Source organism: Amblyomma mixtum, chromosome 1, assembly GCF_055824585.1.
Source record: "Amblyomma mixtum isolate Tamu chromosome 1, ASM5582458v1, whole genome shotgun sequence".
In the NCBI taxonomy this organism is placed as follows: domain Eukaryota; kingdom Metazoa; phylum Arthropoda; class Arachnida; order Ixodida; family Ixodidae; genus Amblyomma; species Amblyomma mixtum.
Genome location: NC_143012.1, coordinates 175,366,862 through 175,386,372, shown reverse-complemented (window position 1 = coordinate 175,386,372; position 19,511 = coordinate 175,366,862). Strand labels below are relative to the sequence as shown.

General features: G+C 50.0%; 1 protein-coding gene and 2 non-coding genes across 3 annotated transcripts; all 3 read right to left on the bottom strand.

Annotated features, from left to right (window-relative positions):
* Window positions 1-2,129: 2,129 nt before the first annotated feature.
* LOC149369918 (uncharacterized) lies at window positions 2,130-17,125 on the bottom strand. The gene is made up of 3 exons (XM_089567473.1): window positions 16,688-17,125; window positions 2,334-2,585; window positions 2,130-2,182 (listed from the first exon to the last, which is right to left on the bottom strand). The coding sequence occupies exons 1-3, from the start codon at window positions 16,968-16,970 to the stop codon at window positions 2,130-2,132; spliced, it is 588 nt and encodes a 195-aa protein (XP_089423599.1). The 5' UTR covers window positions 16,971-17,125.
* On the bottom strand, window positions 4,714-4,784 carry TRNAG-GCC (transfer RNA glycine (anticodon GCC)). Its single transcript has one exon. It is a non-coding gene; the product is annotated as a tRNA-Gly (tRNA).
* Window positions 13,753-13,825, bottom strand: TRNAK-CUU (transfer RNA lysine (anticodon CUU)). Its single transcript has one exon. It is a non-coding gene; the product is annotated as a tRNA-Lys (tRNA).
* Window positions 17,126-19,511: the final 2,386 nt, after the last annotated feature.

Genomic DNA, 19,511 nt, shown 5'->3' with positions numbered 1-19,511 from the left:
GCTGAATGATGTAGATACCCGATGTCCAGGGAAACTGGCTGGTGATTCGTTTTCTTCAGCAGGTTCGCTAGGATCTGCTGAGATGCTTTTGAATCGGTGAAGATAACCCAACGGCTGGCGGTTCGGCGCAGGATGTAACAAACAGCTTCCTTAATGCCGTGAAGCTCAGCTCGTTGCATATAGCCTACATGGGCTAGTCAAGTTGGAGGCTAGCTTGCGAGAGGAATTCAAACCGACGACATGTGCACCTTCAACTGTATGCCTTCCGAGACTCTTTACCTCTTCGCTTAAAGCCGTCGCGATGTCTCAGTGGTTATGGCGCTCGGCTGCTGACCCAAAAGACGTAGGTTCGATCTCTACAGCAGCGGTCGAATTTCGATGGAGGCGAAATTCGAGAGTCCCGTGTACTGTGCGATGTCAGTGCACGTTAAATAACCCCAGGTGGTCGAAATTTCCGGAGCCCTTCACTACGGCGTCCCTCATGGCTTTCGGCCGTTAAGGCCTCGTAAACCAAACCTCTTTCCTTAAGGCGCGGTTCATGTGTCTATCGAGATTTCAGACAGTTCCTGCGCCTCTTAGTAAGGTTGCAGGCTAGCTCACGACAGAGATTCAAACCACCGACATATGTACCTCCAATTGTATGGCTTTCCCCTCTTTCGTTTCAAAATTATGCGTCAACCGTGCGTCGTACATGTAGTGTTCCGAATGGTGTCATACGAGTTCTCGTTCCACATAGCATACTTATGCTGGTCGATTTTGAGGCTAGTTCGCGAAAGGTATTCGAACCGAGCATCCGAGTGGTTTGAGGATTCAGCATTTGTGGGCTCAGTGTTCGAAAGCGCGCCTTCGTTTCATTTCTCATTGCGCAACCTGTGTCGAGGTCAAGCGCTCACAATGACACACTAATGCTTTCGCCTTCACAGTACGTAAGCAGTCTGAAGTGCTACCTGATTTTTTTTTCATGCACCATTTGGCAAAACAAGTACGCGTTAAAATACCAGATAGGCGAAAATGTCTAGAGCCCGTGTTGGAGAAATAAAGCGATAGATCGAATCGCCGATCCGAAACGGGAGCAGTGGGAGATTGATCTGACTAGCTGAGAACAAGACCGGCGGATCAGGCTGGTGGAAATGGTCCGACGGGGAGCAAGAGCCAATGGGCCGCTCATTGGAGGACACCACCCACATGCGCTCATTGCATAAAGCTCATGCTCCCCCATCAGTACGTCACCTCTTCGTCTCATCCTTTTTTGTAGCGAGAGCTACATTACCCGGAGTTTCGTCGTTTCTCTGTGGGCTTTCGCCGCCACTTGTGCGCATGCGCAAAGAGCCGATTGACGTCACAGCCGCGCAGCTGGTGCGCCGCGCGCCGCGCGCCGACGCCACCCGCCTCCGACCGAGAGACTGCCCGGGCCGTCTTTCCGGCAGTCAATCGTGCCGACTTCACAACACGTCTCGTCTTTACCTAACACGTATCCATGAGGATAAGCAAAACAACTGGACTTAACCAGGCTTATACCGTGCCTCACGCTACGGATATCCTGGCATAGCTGATCTAAGGCACTGCCAATATTTTCACTCTCTCCTTATTCTTGCCTGAGAGCTTGGTGGAGGTCTCCACGCTTACAGTGAGGTAGTTATTCGCATACCCTTTGCTTTCCTCTCAAAGAACTCTTGAAATTATTTTCTTTTTAATTTCGTTCTGTAAACATTTTAAGGACCGTTCTGATGCTTCTCTTTCTCCTATTTTATGGCACTCATCTCTTCCAACCAAACAATGTTCGGGCGTTTGCTTCAAGCGAAAATTGGTTTTTGAGAAAAAGAAATGACTGAGTAACTATCTCACTTCTGGGGGAACTTTTCAACCACGCCGCGAAGGAAGGGAGGAAGGTGGGACGAAAATGAGAAAGAGGAGCTGCAGTGGTGGGCTCTGGAATAATTTCCATCACCCGACGATATTTAACATGCACTGTCAATGCACAGCACACGGCCGCCTTTTGATTTCGCCAACTTCGAAAGGCGGCCGCCTGGCCGAGTTCGAACCCGGGTACCCCAGCTCGGTAGCCGAGCGCTCTATGAAGCCACCACGGCGGATACAAAGTAAGACGGTCAGTGTGCGCTTCCTGCGGTTCAAAGTGCCTTGCCTCCCGCTCTGTTGTCTCTGCAGCCTTTCCCTGCGATATCTGCGGATATTGTCAGGAAAAGCAGGGGCTACTGACAAACTTTTCATTACTTATTCTCGCAACGTGAGTAATGAATTTGATAGCATGCCAAAAGCTAACTGCCATGAATCGAACCAGAAGTCTCTTTTTTCCCGAAAATTTAAAAGCATACCTAGTACTTTGAGTCGTGTCTGATGCGGGAACGTTTGTCGGAGTTCATAGGCTGTTTGCTCCAGCCGCCGAAGTGGTCTGGTGCGATGGTTGTCGACGAACGGGATGAAACCGTGATGCTGCATCTGTTGGCTTTCCCTGCAGTTGATGGCAGGGCACCTGGCTCGAACAGGACAATGTAGCCACTGCAGTCGATCTCGGCGCTTGCGGGGAAAGCTTGATGGGGTTGTAGCACGATGACGGCAACAATGACCTGTGCGACAAAGGCGAATAGTATGAGACTGCGTTGCATGGTTATACAACTGTCAGGCCCACCAAAAAATGTAGGATGTATGCAGGGTATAAGATCATTGATGTATTTTAAATATAGATACGGGTTACGGAAGGAAACCTGCTGAACGCCATCACTAGTTGTTAGTCGCGAAGATACGGGTTTATTAGCAGGTGCTTATTGTTCACGATTTTCACACAGACGTATGTTTGACGTAGTTCTACCAGAGTTCCTCGAATTCCGTAGCATTCAAGTTTTGATAATAAAACACCGCGGTTTCGCAGGTCTAAAGCTTTAGTCAAATTAAATGGGCTCTTTGTTAGTCTTGTTGCCTGTATACCCATATAAATTATGTTTTGAATTAATCTTTTCTTTTAAATGACCATCATTATTGGACATATTTAAACGTGACCACCTGTGGTTTTTGCTATTACTTTAATATCTGAGATTTGATTGTCCATTTTTTACTTCTTCCTATTTGTGTTACTACCTTGACACATGACTCCTATTCATACTTTTGTGCATCAGTTTCGATCAGTTTCACCTTTGAAATATTGTATTAAATTTTTGTTGTAATTTTCTGCTTTTTATTTTTGGTATTTAGTTCGAGTGCATCGCTATGTCGTGCTATTCATAATTTTTTTTTTATGCCAATCCTACCCAGTTTAAATTTAGCGCGTCGTCTTCGGTATTTGCTGCATTCATTCTAATGTGTCCTGAATACTCCCTTCTTTTCTTCTTTTTATCCCTCGCAGGATCCAGTTCTGTTTATGCTTCTTTGTTGAGATCCTTTGTTTTACTTTGCAATACCTTATCAATGGTCACATTATAGTATGATACTTTGGGAACCTCGATAACGTATTTCTAAGTGAAACATGCGACTCTGCGACCCTCGTCTGTACTATTATATTTGACTGAATAATGTATTATACCTCACAAAAAAAAATTGAAACTGAAACAACATTGAGAAAATCTAGATCAGCTTATTTTCCATTCATGTATCCATATCCCTCGTTTGTAAATAAATTATACGGCGTGAAAAACTGCTCAACCGAAACAACATTCCCTCCTCAGCAACCTTTGCTAAAGGAGGCATAACTGAAATGGGACGGCAGTTTTTCAATCCCGTTTTCACTGTCTTGTGTCTTGGTATCATCTTTAACTTTATATTGTGATGCATAACAACCTGTGCTGATTTTTGTTTTATTTAGAAGGTGGTTAGTACCGTATGGAGCATTTATTTCACCTGCCAACATTCCATCCAATTAAACTACTTCAAATTCCTGTGAATAATTTACCTCGCGCAATGAACGCACCTCCATAATTTTCAGAGATTCCTTGCAAAATAGTGCGTTCAGGGGGTGAGTAAACACTGTAAAACTTTCGAGCGTAAATAGCGCAGGTCTGCAGTGCAGATTGCAAACAGGGGCGCGTAAATATGGGTTCACTGTTCTAAATCTTTCTGTTGAATGCTAGCTGCATGAGTGCAGGGCGGTTACCCGCGCACAGCAGTGCAACAGTACAGTCCCTAGTGCATCTGTTAGAATTGCAGGGAAATTTTCTTTCCCTTTCCAATTGTCGGCATTCGACTATATATGCATACATCACAAAACCATCCCTAGTGCGTTGCGCTGAAGAATCGGAGTACCAGTGGGAAGGGCACGACCGAAATCAGCGACAAATACGGTCGCCAGGAGAAGTAAATGCATCAGAAAAGTGACATCGTAGATTTATTGGCGGGGAGCTTACCTCCACAGTCGAAAAAAGACGAACACAGCAGGCAAGGCTTACCATGCTAAACATCGACCCACCGAGTAGACCACAAATGCATTTACAGGTATTAGAATTTCAAATATTTATTCCGTTGTCGTGTCCCATATACTTCTCCGGTTCGTAGTACCTCGACCAGTATGGCACTCGACCCCGCTTGTACCTATGCCTCCCCGGCATCTGCATATGGGCCCAGCAGCTGCGAGATTCAATCAGGGCTCGCACATCGCTTTCTCTCGTAAGAGGCGGTAAGAGGCGTGAGGTCTCACGTCTCCCAAATGACGCCCTCCTGTAAGCACCTAAAGTTGTTTCTAATACTTCGTGAAAAAATAAAAAGCAATGCGTCGGCCGGGAATCGAACCCGGGCCACCCGCGTGGCAGGCGAGTATTCTACCACTGAACCACCGACGCCGCTGTGGCGACCCCAATGTCCCAGCGCCCCACTAACCATTTATTCATAGCACAACTTGTTACGCAAGTGTATCTAGGTCACTGTTCGTGCTGGCGTCGGCTATACAGAGGCGCTCTCCTTCCCCTGAAGGAATTTAGGTGGTATTAAACGTGTATTTACTCAGGACGTGTAATAAAATCCTAGGCGTTTAGTTCTTTTCTCAAATACTCTTCAAAATTCAAAGTTTGTAGTCACATCTTATGTAATTAGCACTAACACAAGAAGTGCTCGCATGTGTAAGTGTATGTCAGCACGAAATTCACGGACAGTACTGATGCGATATGCGGCAGGAGCAGACCGCAGTGGAGTGGAGTGTGATGTCATGTGATGTCATGTCATGTGACGTGACGTCACATGACAGGGCGGACGGACGGACGGACGGATCGACGGATGGATGGATGGATGGATGGATGGATGGATGGATGGATGGATGGATGGATGGATGGATGGATGGATGGATGGATGGATGGATGGATGGATGGATGGATGGATGGATGGACGGATGGACGGATGGGCGGATGGACGGATGGACGGATGGACGGATGGACGGACGGACGGACGGACGGACGGACGGACGGACGGACGGACGGACGGACGGACGGACGGACGGACGGACGGACGGACGGATCTTCATTTCTAACTCTGAACCCCATTCTGTTTACTTTTTCTCCGTAGGTGACATTTTTCATGTTTCTAAGCTATATGACTCTGACCTCTGCGAAGGTTAACGCAATTTCTCCTTTCCCCTTCTAAACCACCAGTACTATGATCTTCTCTTGGTCGTTTCTACTGTTGATGTGTAAATTTTCATTGCATTATCCCTAAAGCCCAAAACTACTGAAAGTCTCATCATGTGTCTTCTGATACCTGGATGTATAGCTTTACAGATCGAAAGAAAATGTTCAATGTTTTCTACACTGCTCCTGCCTGGTACACAAATGTCAGCTCCCTGTTAACGCTTACATCCATATTGCCAGCTTCCAAGCAAAGCTGATTCGCCCCAAATAAAAGGGTACTGTCTTGACTTGTCTGTCTTGACTGTCTTGACTGTTTCCTTCCGGGTTACACCCTTTCCAGCTCTATGTTCATGCAGTGAATCATTTGCCCCATTTTTTTCGCCACTCTGCTGTCTCGGTTTCGCGCAGTACTCTTGTACATCAATTTTATTTATGAGGCAACTGTAGAATATTCCATTGTGCCGTTATTAGCGTACTGAGGAAAATGACCTTCTCTACTGATAAGTAGCAAAATCGTGGTTTCAAACGTTGTCCTTCGCTCGCACGTAGTATTCCAGACTGCCACGGAAAACAAATGGGGTCCGTTTTTGACAATAAAAAGTGCAAACCTACAAAACCTAGCTCCCCGATAGCGTTTACGAATATTGTCACGGCTTGACGTACAGGCCGGCGGTGAGAACGGGTGAAGACAGAGAGCACAGAACAAAACAGGCCGGTCCACCAGCAGCAACGTCGTCGTCGGCGCGCCGCAATCGCTACTCGTCTTTTTCTTCCACTCGCGACACTACCTCCCCCTATAAAGAAGCAACGTCCCGATGCTAGCACGGAAGCGAGAGCACAGGAAGGAAAACCACACACGCGCCCAGCAACTCCTGCTGGCCAGTGTAAAAGGTAGTGGTAAAATCAGTTCGGGTCCAGGCGATCATCGCGCGTAATACGGTTTAAGCCGCACTACGCGCACTATTTCAGGGCGGGGTGAACGACGTGATGACGGTCGGGTTCCTTCGGGCAGCACCTCGTAATTAAGTTCACCGAGGCGGCGAACAACTGTATACGGGCCGAAGTAGCGCTTCATGAGTTTTTCGGAGAGACCTCGACGGCGCACCGGTGTCCACACCCAGACCTTGTCTCCAGGGTAAAAATGGACGTCGCGTCGACGGAGATTGTACCGACGAGCGTCGGCATGTTGTTGATGTTGGGTACGGAGTCTGGCGAGTTGCCGAGCTTCTTCTGCGCGCTCGCAGACTAGTCGGGCATCATCGGCGACGTCGACACGTGGCTCGTGCGGTAGCATAGCGTCAAGCATCGTGGTGACCTGTCTTCCATGTACCAGCTGGAAAGGGGACATACCTGTCGTCTCCTGGACAGCGGTATTATAAGCGAATGTAACGTAGGGCAGTACCGCGTCCCAACTGCGGTGGGTGACATCCACGTACATGGCGATCATGTCGGCCATGGTCTTGTTCAGCCGCTCCGTCAGCCCATTCGTTTGCGGATGGTACGCAGTAGTTCGGCGGTGGCTGGTGCAGCTGAGACGGAGGATCTCCTGTGTGAGCTTGGCCAGAAACGCGGCACCCCGGTCAGTGATCAAAACGGCAGGGGCACCGTGACGGAGCACAATGCACTCAATAAAAAATTGGGCTGCCTCAACAGCTGTCGCCGACGGAAGTGCTCGGGACTCCGCGTATTGTGTTAGGTAGTCCGTCGCTATGATAACGTACTTGTTGCCCGACCGCGACGTTGGAAATGGACCAAGAAAATCCATTCCGACAGTGTGGAACGGAACAGGCGGTGGTTCGAGTGGTTGGAGAAGGCCAGCTGGTCGTATGGGCGGTGTTTTGCGTCTTTGACACTCTCGACAAGTTCTTATGTAGTGACGGACGTACTTAGGAAGTGTCGGCCAGTAGTACCGTTCTCGAATACGTGAAAGTGTCCGGCTGTAGCCAAGGTGACCAGCTGTAGGATCGTCATGGCAAGCTTGGGCGACCTCGGCGCGCAGGTCTTCCGGCACAACAAGGAGCCACGACCTCGGGCTGCTGTCGAAGTTCTGCTTGTACAATACGCCATGCATTATCTTGAATGTCGGCAGTATGCGCTGGAAAATGCGAGGCACCGCAGCTTCGTGGCCTTCCAACTGCGCCATCAGCTGATCAAGCTGAGGATCACTGCGTTGCCGAGCAGCCATATCTGCCATGTCCAATGCCCCAAGGAAGCCGTCCTCTTCGTCATTTTCGCCTCCCGGTGCCGGCTCCACGGGGGCTCGAGACAAGCAGTCAGCATCATGGTGTTTGCGGCCGGACTTGTAGGTGATGGTGACGTCGTACTCCTGTAGCCGAAGGCTCCACCGAGCAAGGCGGCCTGCTGGATCCTTAATATTAGCGAGCCAGCACAGCGAATGGTGATCGGTGACGACACGAAAAGGACGACCGTACAGATAGGGCCGGAATTTGGTGATGGCCCAGATGACAGCGAGGCACTCTTTCTCAGTTGTCGAGTAATTGCCCTCCGCCTGCGAAAGAGCTCGGCTGGCATACGCAATAACCCTCTCAGCGCCGTCCTGGAATTGCACCAGCACTGCTCCTAGTCCTTTGTTGCTGGCGTCCGTGTGGAGTTCAGTGTCGGCGTCTTGATCAAAATGGCCTAGTATGGGGGATGTTGCAAGGGCGTGTTTTAATTGGCGGAATGCTGATTGTTGCTCCTCGGTCCACTCAAAGACAACGTTATCCTTCGTCAGGCGGTAAAGTGGCGCCGCGATCTGGGCAAAGTTCCGTACGAAACGTCGGAAGTATGCGCAGAGACCAAGAAAGCTTCTGACGGTCTTCTTGTCCGACGGTGGAGGGAAGGATGCGACGGCGGCCGTTTTCTCGGGGTCTGGCTTCACACCCACTTGGCTGACGATGTGACCAAGGAACTTTAGTTCACTGTATGCGAACCGGCACTTCGAAGGCTTGAGCGTGAGTCCGGCGTTCAGAAGAGCTTGAAGAACCGCTTCAAGACGCACCAGATGGTCTGCGAAAGTGCTTGAGAAGATGACAACGTCATCCAGATACACGAGACATGTCTGCCACTTTAGACCGGCGAGCACAGTATCCATGACTCGTTGAAATGTCGCGGGCGCTGTACACAGGCCAAACGGCATCACCTTAAACTCGTAGAGGCCATCCGGGGTTATAAATGCAGTCTTTTCGCGGTCGCGCTCATCCACTTCAATTTGCCAGTATCCACTCTTCAAGTCGATGGACGAAAAATAGCGGGCATGACGAAGACGGTCTAGGGTGTCGTCGATGCGTGGTAGTGGATACACGTCCTTCTTGGTCACCTTGTTGAGTCGCCGGTAGTCGACGCAAAATCGTAGGGTCCCGTCTTTTTTCTTCACTAGTACTACAGGTGCGGACCACGGACTGTTGGATGGTTGGATGACGTCGTCCTTTATCATTTCGCGCACTTGCTCCTGTATGGTTTCCCTTTCCTTCAAGGAAACGCGGTACGGCGGCTGACGAATCGGGTGCGTTGCGGTGTCGACAATAATTCGATGCTTGGCGACGAGTGTCTGGCGAACTCGGGATGTCGTCGCGAAACAGTTATTGTACCGATGCAAAAGAGAGAGCAGTTCACGTGTTTGGGAAGGCTCAAGTTTGGGGTCGATATCCAGGGGCAACGTTGCAGGGTCTCGAGACTCGGGCGGGGCCGCCTCTGTAGGCAGCGCAACAGCTTCACGAACGCCGCTAAGTTCTTCCATTTGGGCTATAACTGACCCTTTTGTCAGGTGCTGCGGCTCGTTCCTGAAGTTGGTCACGAAGATGTTGGCACACCCTCGTCGAACATTTGCGACCCCTCGCGCAACACCAATGCCACGCGTAAGTAACAGCTGGACACTGCCTTCCAGAACGCCTTCTCCACATGCTGTTGTATCGGCTCGGACCGGCAGGAAAACTGTCGACAACGGCGGCAAGTGGACATGGTCGGCATCAACTTTCATCGCAAAGCCTGTGGCCCGAGGCGGTACTGGCGATGAAGAACGTGCGCGGAGGGTCAACCTGTTCTGCCCTATGTCGATTACGGCGCCATATTCACGGAGAAAATCCATGCCCAGAATAACATCTTTAGAGCAATTCTCCAATATCACGAATGTGGCGGGGCACGTCTCACCGTGGATCTCGACGCGGGCAGTGCACTTGCCAACAGGGTTTACGATGTGGCCTCCCGCGGTACGTATGGGCGGTCCGTCCCACTGGGTGGTAACCTTGCGAAGACGCCGAGAGAAACTTCCGCTGAAGACCGAGTAATCGGCGCCGGTGTCCACAAGCGCCGTTACGTCGCGTCCGTCGATCAGAATGTGCACATTGCTAGAGGTTACAAAACGATTCGCGCTTCCAAGGATGCCATCGGTCGAGCTGGGACATTCCAACGTAGGCGGAGGTTCTTTACTTCGTGCGACTCCGGCAACGCCACCTCCAGGCGTCGCCGTACTCAGTTTTCCCGAAGTGGCGAAAGGCTCTCACGGCGAGACCCGCGAGAAGGGGATGGTGGGCGGCGAGGTGGCGGCGACCGGGAGGGAGGAGAAGCTATAACCGGTGATGGAGAACGTCGAAGGTAGTCTTGTATGTCGCGGGGCTGTTCACCGTAGCGGGGGCACGGATCAGCCCGGTTAAAACCCCTTAGGCCAAGCTCGCGGTATGGACAGGAGCGATACATGTGGTCAGGCTCACCGCAGTGAAAACACAATGGTCGCCGGTCCGCAGTCCTCCAGATGGCGGTCTTCCTGCGTCTCGGCGGTCCCAGGCGGGCATCAGACGGGTGCAGGAACTCGCGGCGTTGAAGGCCAGAAACGGGAGCGCTCTGGACTTGGCGATGGACGGGAGGCGGACGACGAACTGCGGCGGCGTAGCTCAGAGTTGGTGGGTCGGCTGCAGCTACAATTGGGACGTCTTCTGGCGCCAGCGTGTGTCGCAGTTCCTCGCGAACGGCCGACGCGATGGAGACAGAGGCGGGCTGCTCAGGAGAAGGGAAGAGCTTTTTCAGCTCCTCGCGGATGACGTCGCGAATTATTTCTCGAACATCGGCTAGACCAACTCCGCCCAGGCCAGACGAGGCAAGACTTGAGACGGGAGGAAGGGCGCTCAGTCTCTGAAAGTGACTGGTTCTTGTCGCCAATGCGTGCTCGATATTTGTAGCTTCGGCGACAAATCCGGCTACTGTGGTCGGAGGATTGCGTATGAGGCCTCCAAAGATGTCATTCCGGACACCCCTCATCAACGCCCGTACCTTTTTCTCCTCAGTAGCCCGCGGGTCGGCGCGGGCACTCAGACGCAGCACGTCTTCGACGAAGCTCCTGACGCTTTCGGTGGGTCCCTGGATGCGAGCGTGGAGCAGATCTTCTGCTTGCTGTCGCCGGTGTTGGTTCGCGAACGTGCGCACCAGTTCGCTCTTGCATGTCTCCCATGATGTTAAAGAAGCCTCATGGTTCTCAAACCAATACTTTGCTGTGGCTTCCAGGGAGAAGTACAGATTCTGCAGGCATTGGTCGGGAGTCCACCCGTTATGTCGAGCTACTCTTTCATAGTGCTGGACCCAGTCTTCAACATCGTCGAGGCCATCGCCACGGAACGGGACGACAGATCTTGGAGTGACAGGCACGTAGACGATCCTCGACGCAATCGCGGGGTCGGTTTGTTGTGACTGGGATGCCATGGTGACGTTGGCTGTCCTAGATGTCCGCGATCCCTCGGGCAAGAGTCCGAATTCCGGCGCTTGGCCTTGCTGACGTCGGCTAGCGCGAGTCTCAGTTTCTGCCGAGGGCTCCTCCCCAGAAAACTCGACGGCCAGGACTTAGGACGGGGCTCGAACTACGAGGCGGGGTGCGCTGCATGAGATGCGTTACCCAGCACCTGCACCAAATGTCACGGCTTGACGTACAGGCCGACGGCGAGAACGGGTGAAGACAGAGAGCACAGAACAAAACAGGCCGGTCCACCAGCAGCAACGTCGTCGTCGGCGCGCCGCAATCGCTACTCGTCTTTTTCTTCCACTCGCGACAATATGTTTATTGTTGCTGCGAAATCTGAAGGTATGCGAAAAAATTGACTTCAGAAGAAATTCCCAGTAAAAATCTTTCGTCCAGAATTTTTGGGCAGGTAATCTGTAGTTTGTGTACTACATCTGATTTTAAGCACAGTACCCTTTCGCAAAAGTCAGCCGCAGAACCATTACGCACTTTCACAGTCCTGCCGTTAACTTTAAGCTAATTGCACATACAAAGGGTGCTTCACCTAAGACCTTGCACAAGTTTTAAAAATAGGCTTTTTGAGTTAAAGGAGTGATTTTTTGGCATAGCATTGTCAGCAGTGTAGTATCATAATACAGGCAAGACGTGCTAACTAGCAGGCTGAATAACTATAATATTGAATACTTAACTTTTAAGTATTACTGTTAAGCTCCTTAATTATTGATCGACGTGTAGCCTACCGTAAGTAATATCCATATCAGATTATTTTACTTTGGAAAACGCGTTTACCGTCGACGCTGTGGCCCAACAAATTTTGGCTATTTCGACGAGTTACGTGTACCGGAGAGGTTGCTTTGCCTCCAAGCTCCTCTGAAGCGCATGTAGTTTGGCGCGATGTGGGCGAAATTTGTTGGGCCACAGTGCCGGTGGTGAAGGTCCAACACCTGGTGAAGTTCCAAGGCACCGGGCCAGGATTAGCCTGGATGTGTCAAATGCGCTGACTGGAGACAAATGCAGGGAGTTTTGGTCTGGCATGTTACGATGACGGCGATTCCGACTGCAACCACAGCTAATTCCGCGCAGATTAACTGAACTGAAAAACCACGAGCTCGGTGGCTAATGGTAGGGCGCTCGGCTACTGAACCGGATTCCCCGGGTTCGAATCACGCCGCAGCGGCCGTGTTTTGATGGAGGCGAAGCGCAAAGAATCCCATACGCTGTTCGATGTCAGTGCACGTTAAAGGCCTACTTGACCAAAATTCTGAAAACTGTAAAAATGTTTTTTTTTTCACAGTACACTGCCGGAGTATGTTACCCTCAAAACATTACATTCGGGATTAAAACAGTTAATTAAGGCGCTAACGGCATGCAATAATCAGCCTCTTTAAAATACCGAAACTGGAAAAACGGCCGTGATTACCACCCGCCGGAAGTGACGCTTGTTTAAGACGGGAGACGGGAGTCTGGACAGGTCCGGGGCGTCTGCTCAATGCGGCGCGTGCTAAGGGATGGTATCGGTAGCGGGTGCAGTATTTTGCTCAATAAATGCTGGTTATGTACGACAAAAAACCACTTACAAAACCACATAACACGCATCTTCAATAGAATGAAACAACCGAGAAAAAGTTCTGAACCTGTTTTGTTCGATGTGGTATGAAGTGGAAAACTCCTCGTGCAACCTCAGCGAAGATTATAATAATAATAATAATAATAACAACAGTGTTATAATAATAACATAACAACCACACCACAAGGAAAAAGCAAAACTCTGCTCGGTACCGAGTCATGTCCGAATAAAAGGCAACGAGAGAGCAGACTTGTGCGCAGTTCAAGAAAAGGCAAGCAAATTTAAAAAGTAAATAGGCCTTTTAAGGACTGCATTAACCTCAGAAATTAAGAAAATCAGAAATTACGAAAACATGGCAGGCAGTCCGCTTGGAACACCGAAGCAAATAACCAACTACACTTGGTAAAGTCCCTTTTAGATAAATGGAAGTCGAGCACGCTCCAGGAACGTTTCAAACAAGTGATTCTCTGTCGACTTCGTATAGACCCCCCACACCTTACACATAACTTCATCCTTACAAAAGAAGAGAAGCCAACATCTGAACTCTGCAAAGAAGTGGTAACTATAACCACATTTTATGTTCCTGCATTCAGCTCGAACAACTAAGACAAAAGCATTTCCAACAACTTTATGCTTAACACATCCCATTGCACCCTAGGTTACTCCTCGGAGAAAAAGCATTTCTTGAAATTTCCAGCGTTTTTAAATTTCTAAAGGAACAAAGCTTCTGAAGAAAGTGTGGGATGTCAAATGACTTTAGTTTCTTCCCACAAGGCATACAAACCTTGTGTTTGGCGCATAATGGCCTTTGTTGCTTATGTGCCATTGAACCCAACGCAACACAACACGCGTCGCAAAAAATAAAATCAAGGACCATCAAAAAGTGAAAAAAAATCTTTTGCCCAACGTGGGGCTCGAACCCACGACCCTGAGATTAAGAGTCTCATGCTCTACCGACTGAGCTAGCCGGGCTTCTTTTTTTTCTTTTATGGTATTTATTTACATGGTTTTGTATACAAAGCATATATATACATATGTGTGTGTGCATATACACACACAAAAACAACTATTTACAGAGCACCTAGGTAGGCGCTAGGTGGCAGAAACATAATAGCAACATATTATAGCTAAAAGGCCGGTAAAGATATACAGCCCATCAGGAGAGGAAACCAATCCGGTACAAAGTCCGATTTTTTGTAAATGTCCGTTACCTGCAGCAACATTCGGCTAAAGTGAATTCTGGGCGAAACAACAGGTTCAACGTTGCGATCTTGCATGCGTGTTTTCCAAAGACTATGAAGTCCAATCAGAAGAATCATATCATAAGGATTCGAGTCAGGTTGGGAAACAACAAGGTAGCGCACACTGTAGGAATTTAGGAGAAAATCTTTCTGTAGCGTCCTTTGCAACACATCCCAAAACAAAATCGCGTCTTTGCAGTCTATAAAACAATGTTCAATTGTTTCAGGCACATTGCACAAGCGACAGTTTACAGAAGACACAAAAATGTTTTTCTATCGAGCTAGCCGGGCTTTTTTTGTTTATTTTCGAGATTGACATGAAAACAGTAAGACCACTTCAGCTACACTTGAGCTGATACGGGTGAAGTTAAAATTTCTTAAGTTTCACAAGATCATCTAGTAGTGTTACCCACTGGGGTGGGTCACGCTGCGCCTGGTAACATTCCCGCAGATGAACAGCACTTTCAACAAAGTTCTCACGTGTACTACGAGTGTTTATATCCGCATTCCTTACTTGCATTCGCGTTTTCCACAAGCTGTGGAGGCCAAGAAGCATTAATAAGACATAGGGTACCTCTTTGCGATCAACTGGTAGAAATCGGATACCATAAGGGTGCAGTGGTAGTTCTTTCTTGATGGATCTCTGCAGGACATCCCAGAAAAGTATGGCGTCCCAGCAGTCTAGGAAAACATGTTCAATTGCCTCCGGCTGCTTACATAACAGGCAATTTGTTGTCCATGGGACAAAGATTCCTTTTTCATGGAGCCAGGTTTTAACGGGTAGTGTATTAGAGTGCAATTTGAAAAAGAATGTTTTCACTGTCGGCCGGACCGGCATCATTTTCACCCGTTTTAAAATATCCTGCCCTGGGCCTCCACGGTAAGGCACACAATACAAAGGTGGCGGCAGCATAATATCAACCAGATCCTTATACAGCTTTTTTTGGGGAACGTTATACAGGTATTCTAGTGAAAAACGCACTTCCAACAACCTGAAGGAAAGGACAACCTCACGCAAAGCTAGCCGGGCGACACGAACGGTGTGTCAAAAATAAGCACACAAAGAATGGGAGCAAGAAAGAGCAATAACACATGTTGTTGACGAGGTGACGGTCGGTGGCGTCGGGACAGCCGGCCTGGCACCTCAGCCGTCCTGAGAAGCTGGGAAGCTGTGCGAAGGGTTGCCTCTCGCCCCCCTTTTTCTCCTCACGTTCTTCAAGCCGTCTGCTGCGCTCGGCAGGTCGCAGCGAAAGTGGCGCTGTGCCATCGAACGCAGCAGGAAATGCGAGGACCCGCACAGAGAGTCGCGTGAATGCGGAGGAAACAGCCTAAGAACAAGCAAATGGATGTTGTGTTGTGCTGTGCCGTGTCGTTTTCTTTTGTGTTGTGTCGCGTTGCGCTTACTGGCGCATAAGTATTTAAGGTTATCATGCGACAAGCTGGAGGTAATGTCCCGTTCCCGCCTGGCTGAGCGCGTCCAGCCAGATATATTTGTGGAGACCCGACGACGAATCGCAGACACCAGTCGTCGTCGGGTCTCCACAAATATATTTGGCTGGACGCGCTCAGCCAGGCGGGAACGGAACAGCGTGCCGCTGTCATGCAGTTAACTCTTTCGCTACCGCGGAAAAGTGCATGATTTGGAGCGTACTGAAAGAAAAATTTTCTCAACAACAACTAATACACCCAGCACATATGCAATGCATAAAATTGTAGCTTATTTGACGGAGCGCTTACGCAATTTTTTTGTTGTCGGATAAAGAGATGTCCTATCTTACATCGGGCATGCCGGTTGTCTGAAAGAACGTGCCAGCTATCACTCGTTGGTAATGTTCTTGTAAACATGCGCAGGTGATTACTATGAGTATAAAGTTCTTTTTCGCATGAAATAAAATCAGTTGAAAGTAAGCGCTTTGTATGCCTTTCCTTTTCTGTCGTCCTTGTCCTTTTGAGCGCTTTCACTGTCAAGATGGAAAACCAACTCGCCCACTCAATTCCATTATGAAACAGTACCGGTCTAATGTCGCACCAGCGCCCACCACTCTGTCAACCGGCGCTTCGTCGCTGCAACTGCCGCATGGTTTGCCGCATCCGTTGTGCAGCCCTCCTTCACGCAGTTCTGGAAGCAGCGCAGATGGCGAAAATATAACTCGTACTTGGAGAAGGGAATGCGCAAACAGTGTCGAGCAATCCTAGCTGAAGTGGGTGAACTTGTAGGCGCCGAGTTCAGTCTGTGTGAGCCGTGTTTTTGCGTGCACACTGCCTCTACACTTCGTTGCTGAGGCGTAGGAGGGGGTGGTGAGCTTTCCGAGGAAAGTCACTGTCGCTGTCTCTTCCGGCAGTTCTCTCCGACTATGGTCGCAGTGTTGCAAGACGGCGACTATAAGCCTAAGAGTCCAGCCTAAGAGTTAACGCTGGGATGATTGGCTATGCAGGATGAAGCAGTCGGAAAGCAATTACTAGTCGCCACGTGCAGTTCTAACAGTATACAATTTACAATGCGGAAAGACGCAAATATGTATGCAACGACAAGGGGGTGACAGTCATATTACACTGTGACTATAGGTCTGGGTTTGGGAGCAATTTTCAGTACCTGTACGCAGCGCCTGCGGAAGCGTAGCGCCCTCGTGTGGTGGCGTTGGCAGCTTCTCGCAGAGTAGGACGATGTGCTCCGTTGTTTCGTCGTGCTCTCCGCAGGCTCTGCACTGGGTGCATTCGACTGTAGTGTCGAAGCGCTTGCGATACACAAGCGTTGGCATGGCACCCGCGCGTGCCTCAAACAACCGGCGGCTGCCTACACTGTTGTCGTAGAAGCTCTCGACGCAGATGTCCTGCTTGGCTGCCCGGTACACTTCCAGCGTCGACTTCCCCTCCATGGCAGCCCTCCACGCCTCTCGCTCCTGCGCACGCACTTGGGCATCAACTGCCTTGGCCCATTTCCTCGCGTTGTCGGCTTGTACTTCACTTCTGAAGAAGCCGAACTTGCGACGAAGGTGTTGGAGCCGCTTCACCCATGTAGTCCGCAGGCAGGTTTCACTTGCATAGTCAAAGACTCTGCGCGCCCACCTATTTTTGTGCATGAGGCGCAGCCGGCCTTCGTAGGCTATTTTCCTTCTTGCCTCGCGAGCCTCGAAGGTAGACCACACGTGTTGGTACAGAAATGTGCACCATCTATCGCCAAGCGGAGGAAGCAAGAGCAAGCGCCCTCAACCTGGCATCGTCTCCGCGGGGAGGCGCGAGACCCGAGGGGAGAGAGGGAGAGCGAGCAGAGCGTTCAAGCCGTGACGACGCGCTCGTCGAGACAGTCATGTAATCCAGCTAATCCTTCATTAAATGTTGTTGTTTGCAGAATTGGTCGTGTCCATCATGTGCACCAAGGCTGACATGGCGTCGAGAGAGAGAGAGAGAGATAAGGACGGAAAGGCAGGGAGGTTAACCAGGCGATGCCCAGTTGGCTACCCTAGACTTGGGGAGGGGAACAAAGGGGAAAAAAGGAAAAAGAGCGGCAAGGAAATGAGTCTTCTAAGTGTCCAGCGACCACTATGTCATAGGGACAGAGGGCGCGCACTGAAAACTTAATTATAAGCGGGAATGCAACCCCGAGTCCCTTAAGAAATTCAGGAGCGCTTTCACCGCTTTCCGTTGTCTGGAAGGTTGTGTCCAAGGCCCCAGAACGTTAGACTCTGTTAAAGGACGCGAGTCCAAGCGGAGCAGAGAAGCACTTAGGAAACCGCGCTCTCGCTCAAAACTAGGGCAGTCACAGAGGAGGTGGCTGACCGTTTCGTCACAACCGCACTGCTCATACGCAGGAGAGTCAGCCATTGCGATGAGATGGGAATAGGCGTTTGTGAACGCCACTCCCAGCCACAGGCGGTACAACAGCGTAGTATCACCGCGGGGGAGGCCGAATGGTATATGATGTTGGAGCAAGAGGTTGAAGTGATGCGAGCGGGGTGTCCAACCTCCAGGGGCAGACCACGATGTTACAGTCAGGTTTCGGGCGAGCAGTTGAAGGTGCCTTGCTGCGTCAGCTCTTGTCAGTGGTATGCGGACAGTGTTGGTTGTATCGTGAGCCGATCGAGCAGCATCGTCAGCTAAGGCGTTACCAACAATTCCGCTATGGCCTGGTACCCACTGGAAGATGATTTCATGATCTTGTTCGAATGCCTGGTGGTGCAGATATCGTATCTCCGCTGTAAGTTGCTCATGGTCGCTATGTCTCAAGGCAGATTGAAGACATTTTAGGGCAGCTTTTGAATCACAGAAAACAGCCCATTTTTGAGGTGATTGTTGTGAGATATACTGTACCGCCGCAAGAAGTGCGGCCAACTCTGCTCCAGTAGAGGTAGTCCGATGCGAAATTTGTTGGTGAATTTGAGTCTGTCGCGCAGGAACGACCACAGCGCAAGCAGAACTAGTAGAGGTTACTGATCCATCCGTATAGACGTGAGTACGGTCCGAATATTCGAAGTGGAGCATGGACAGTGTCAGTTGCTTAATGGCTGGCGTCGATAAATTTGACTTCTTCGCTATCCCCGGAATAGCAAGGCGCACACATGGGAGCCGTATATACCACAGAGGAGAGGGAGGTAGTGCTGCCGGGGAGAACTGTTGTGGGATCGACGACTGTTGCGTCGTTATCACCTTTGCAAATGCAGAATGTGGTCTCTGCAGTGGCAGAGGCGCAAGGTAATGCTGTGGAATCCTTGAGATATGACGTATGTGCATTCGCAAGCAGTCTAGGACAATATAAGTAGAGATCGGGTGGTCTTTGGCGAGTGCAATGCTACCCAGTGTTGATGCGCACCGAGGGAGACCTAGGCATGCGCGAAGGGCCTGACCCTGCACTGACTGGAGGGCACGCATGTTAGTTTTGCACGTGTTTGAGAGTACAGGTGTACTGTACCGCAAGCATCGGACAAATAGAGCTCTGTACAACTCCAGCATTGACTGGACCGACGAGCCCCATGATTTTCCACCTAGAAATCGGAGTAAATGAGCGATAGATGTTAGCTTTTTTTTTCAGTAGAGTGCAATGCGGGCTCCATGATAAATTGCGGTCGATCAGGATCCCTAGGAAACGATGAGTTTTGCTGTAAGAAATGACTTGACCGTCGATGCGTACCGGATATGGAGTCATACATTTACGTGTAAATGCCACTAGCGCGCACTTTTCCGGTGAAACGCTGAGACCTTGCTTCTGGAGATAGGAAGAAGTGATCGATGCTGCCCGCTGAAGTATTGCACGCACCTGGGGACGCGTCACAGAGGAGGCCCAAATGCAGATGTCGTCGGCATACATACACACCTGGACGGTGTTCGGGAGGTTCTCAGGGAGGGCGATGAGAGTCAGATTAAACAATGTAGGGCTAAGGACACCGCCCTGGGGCACGCCACGGTAGGTGTAATGCGCAGGC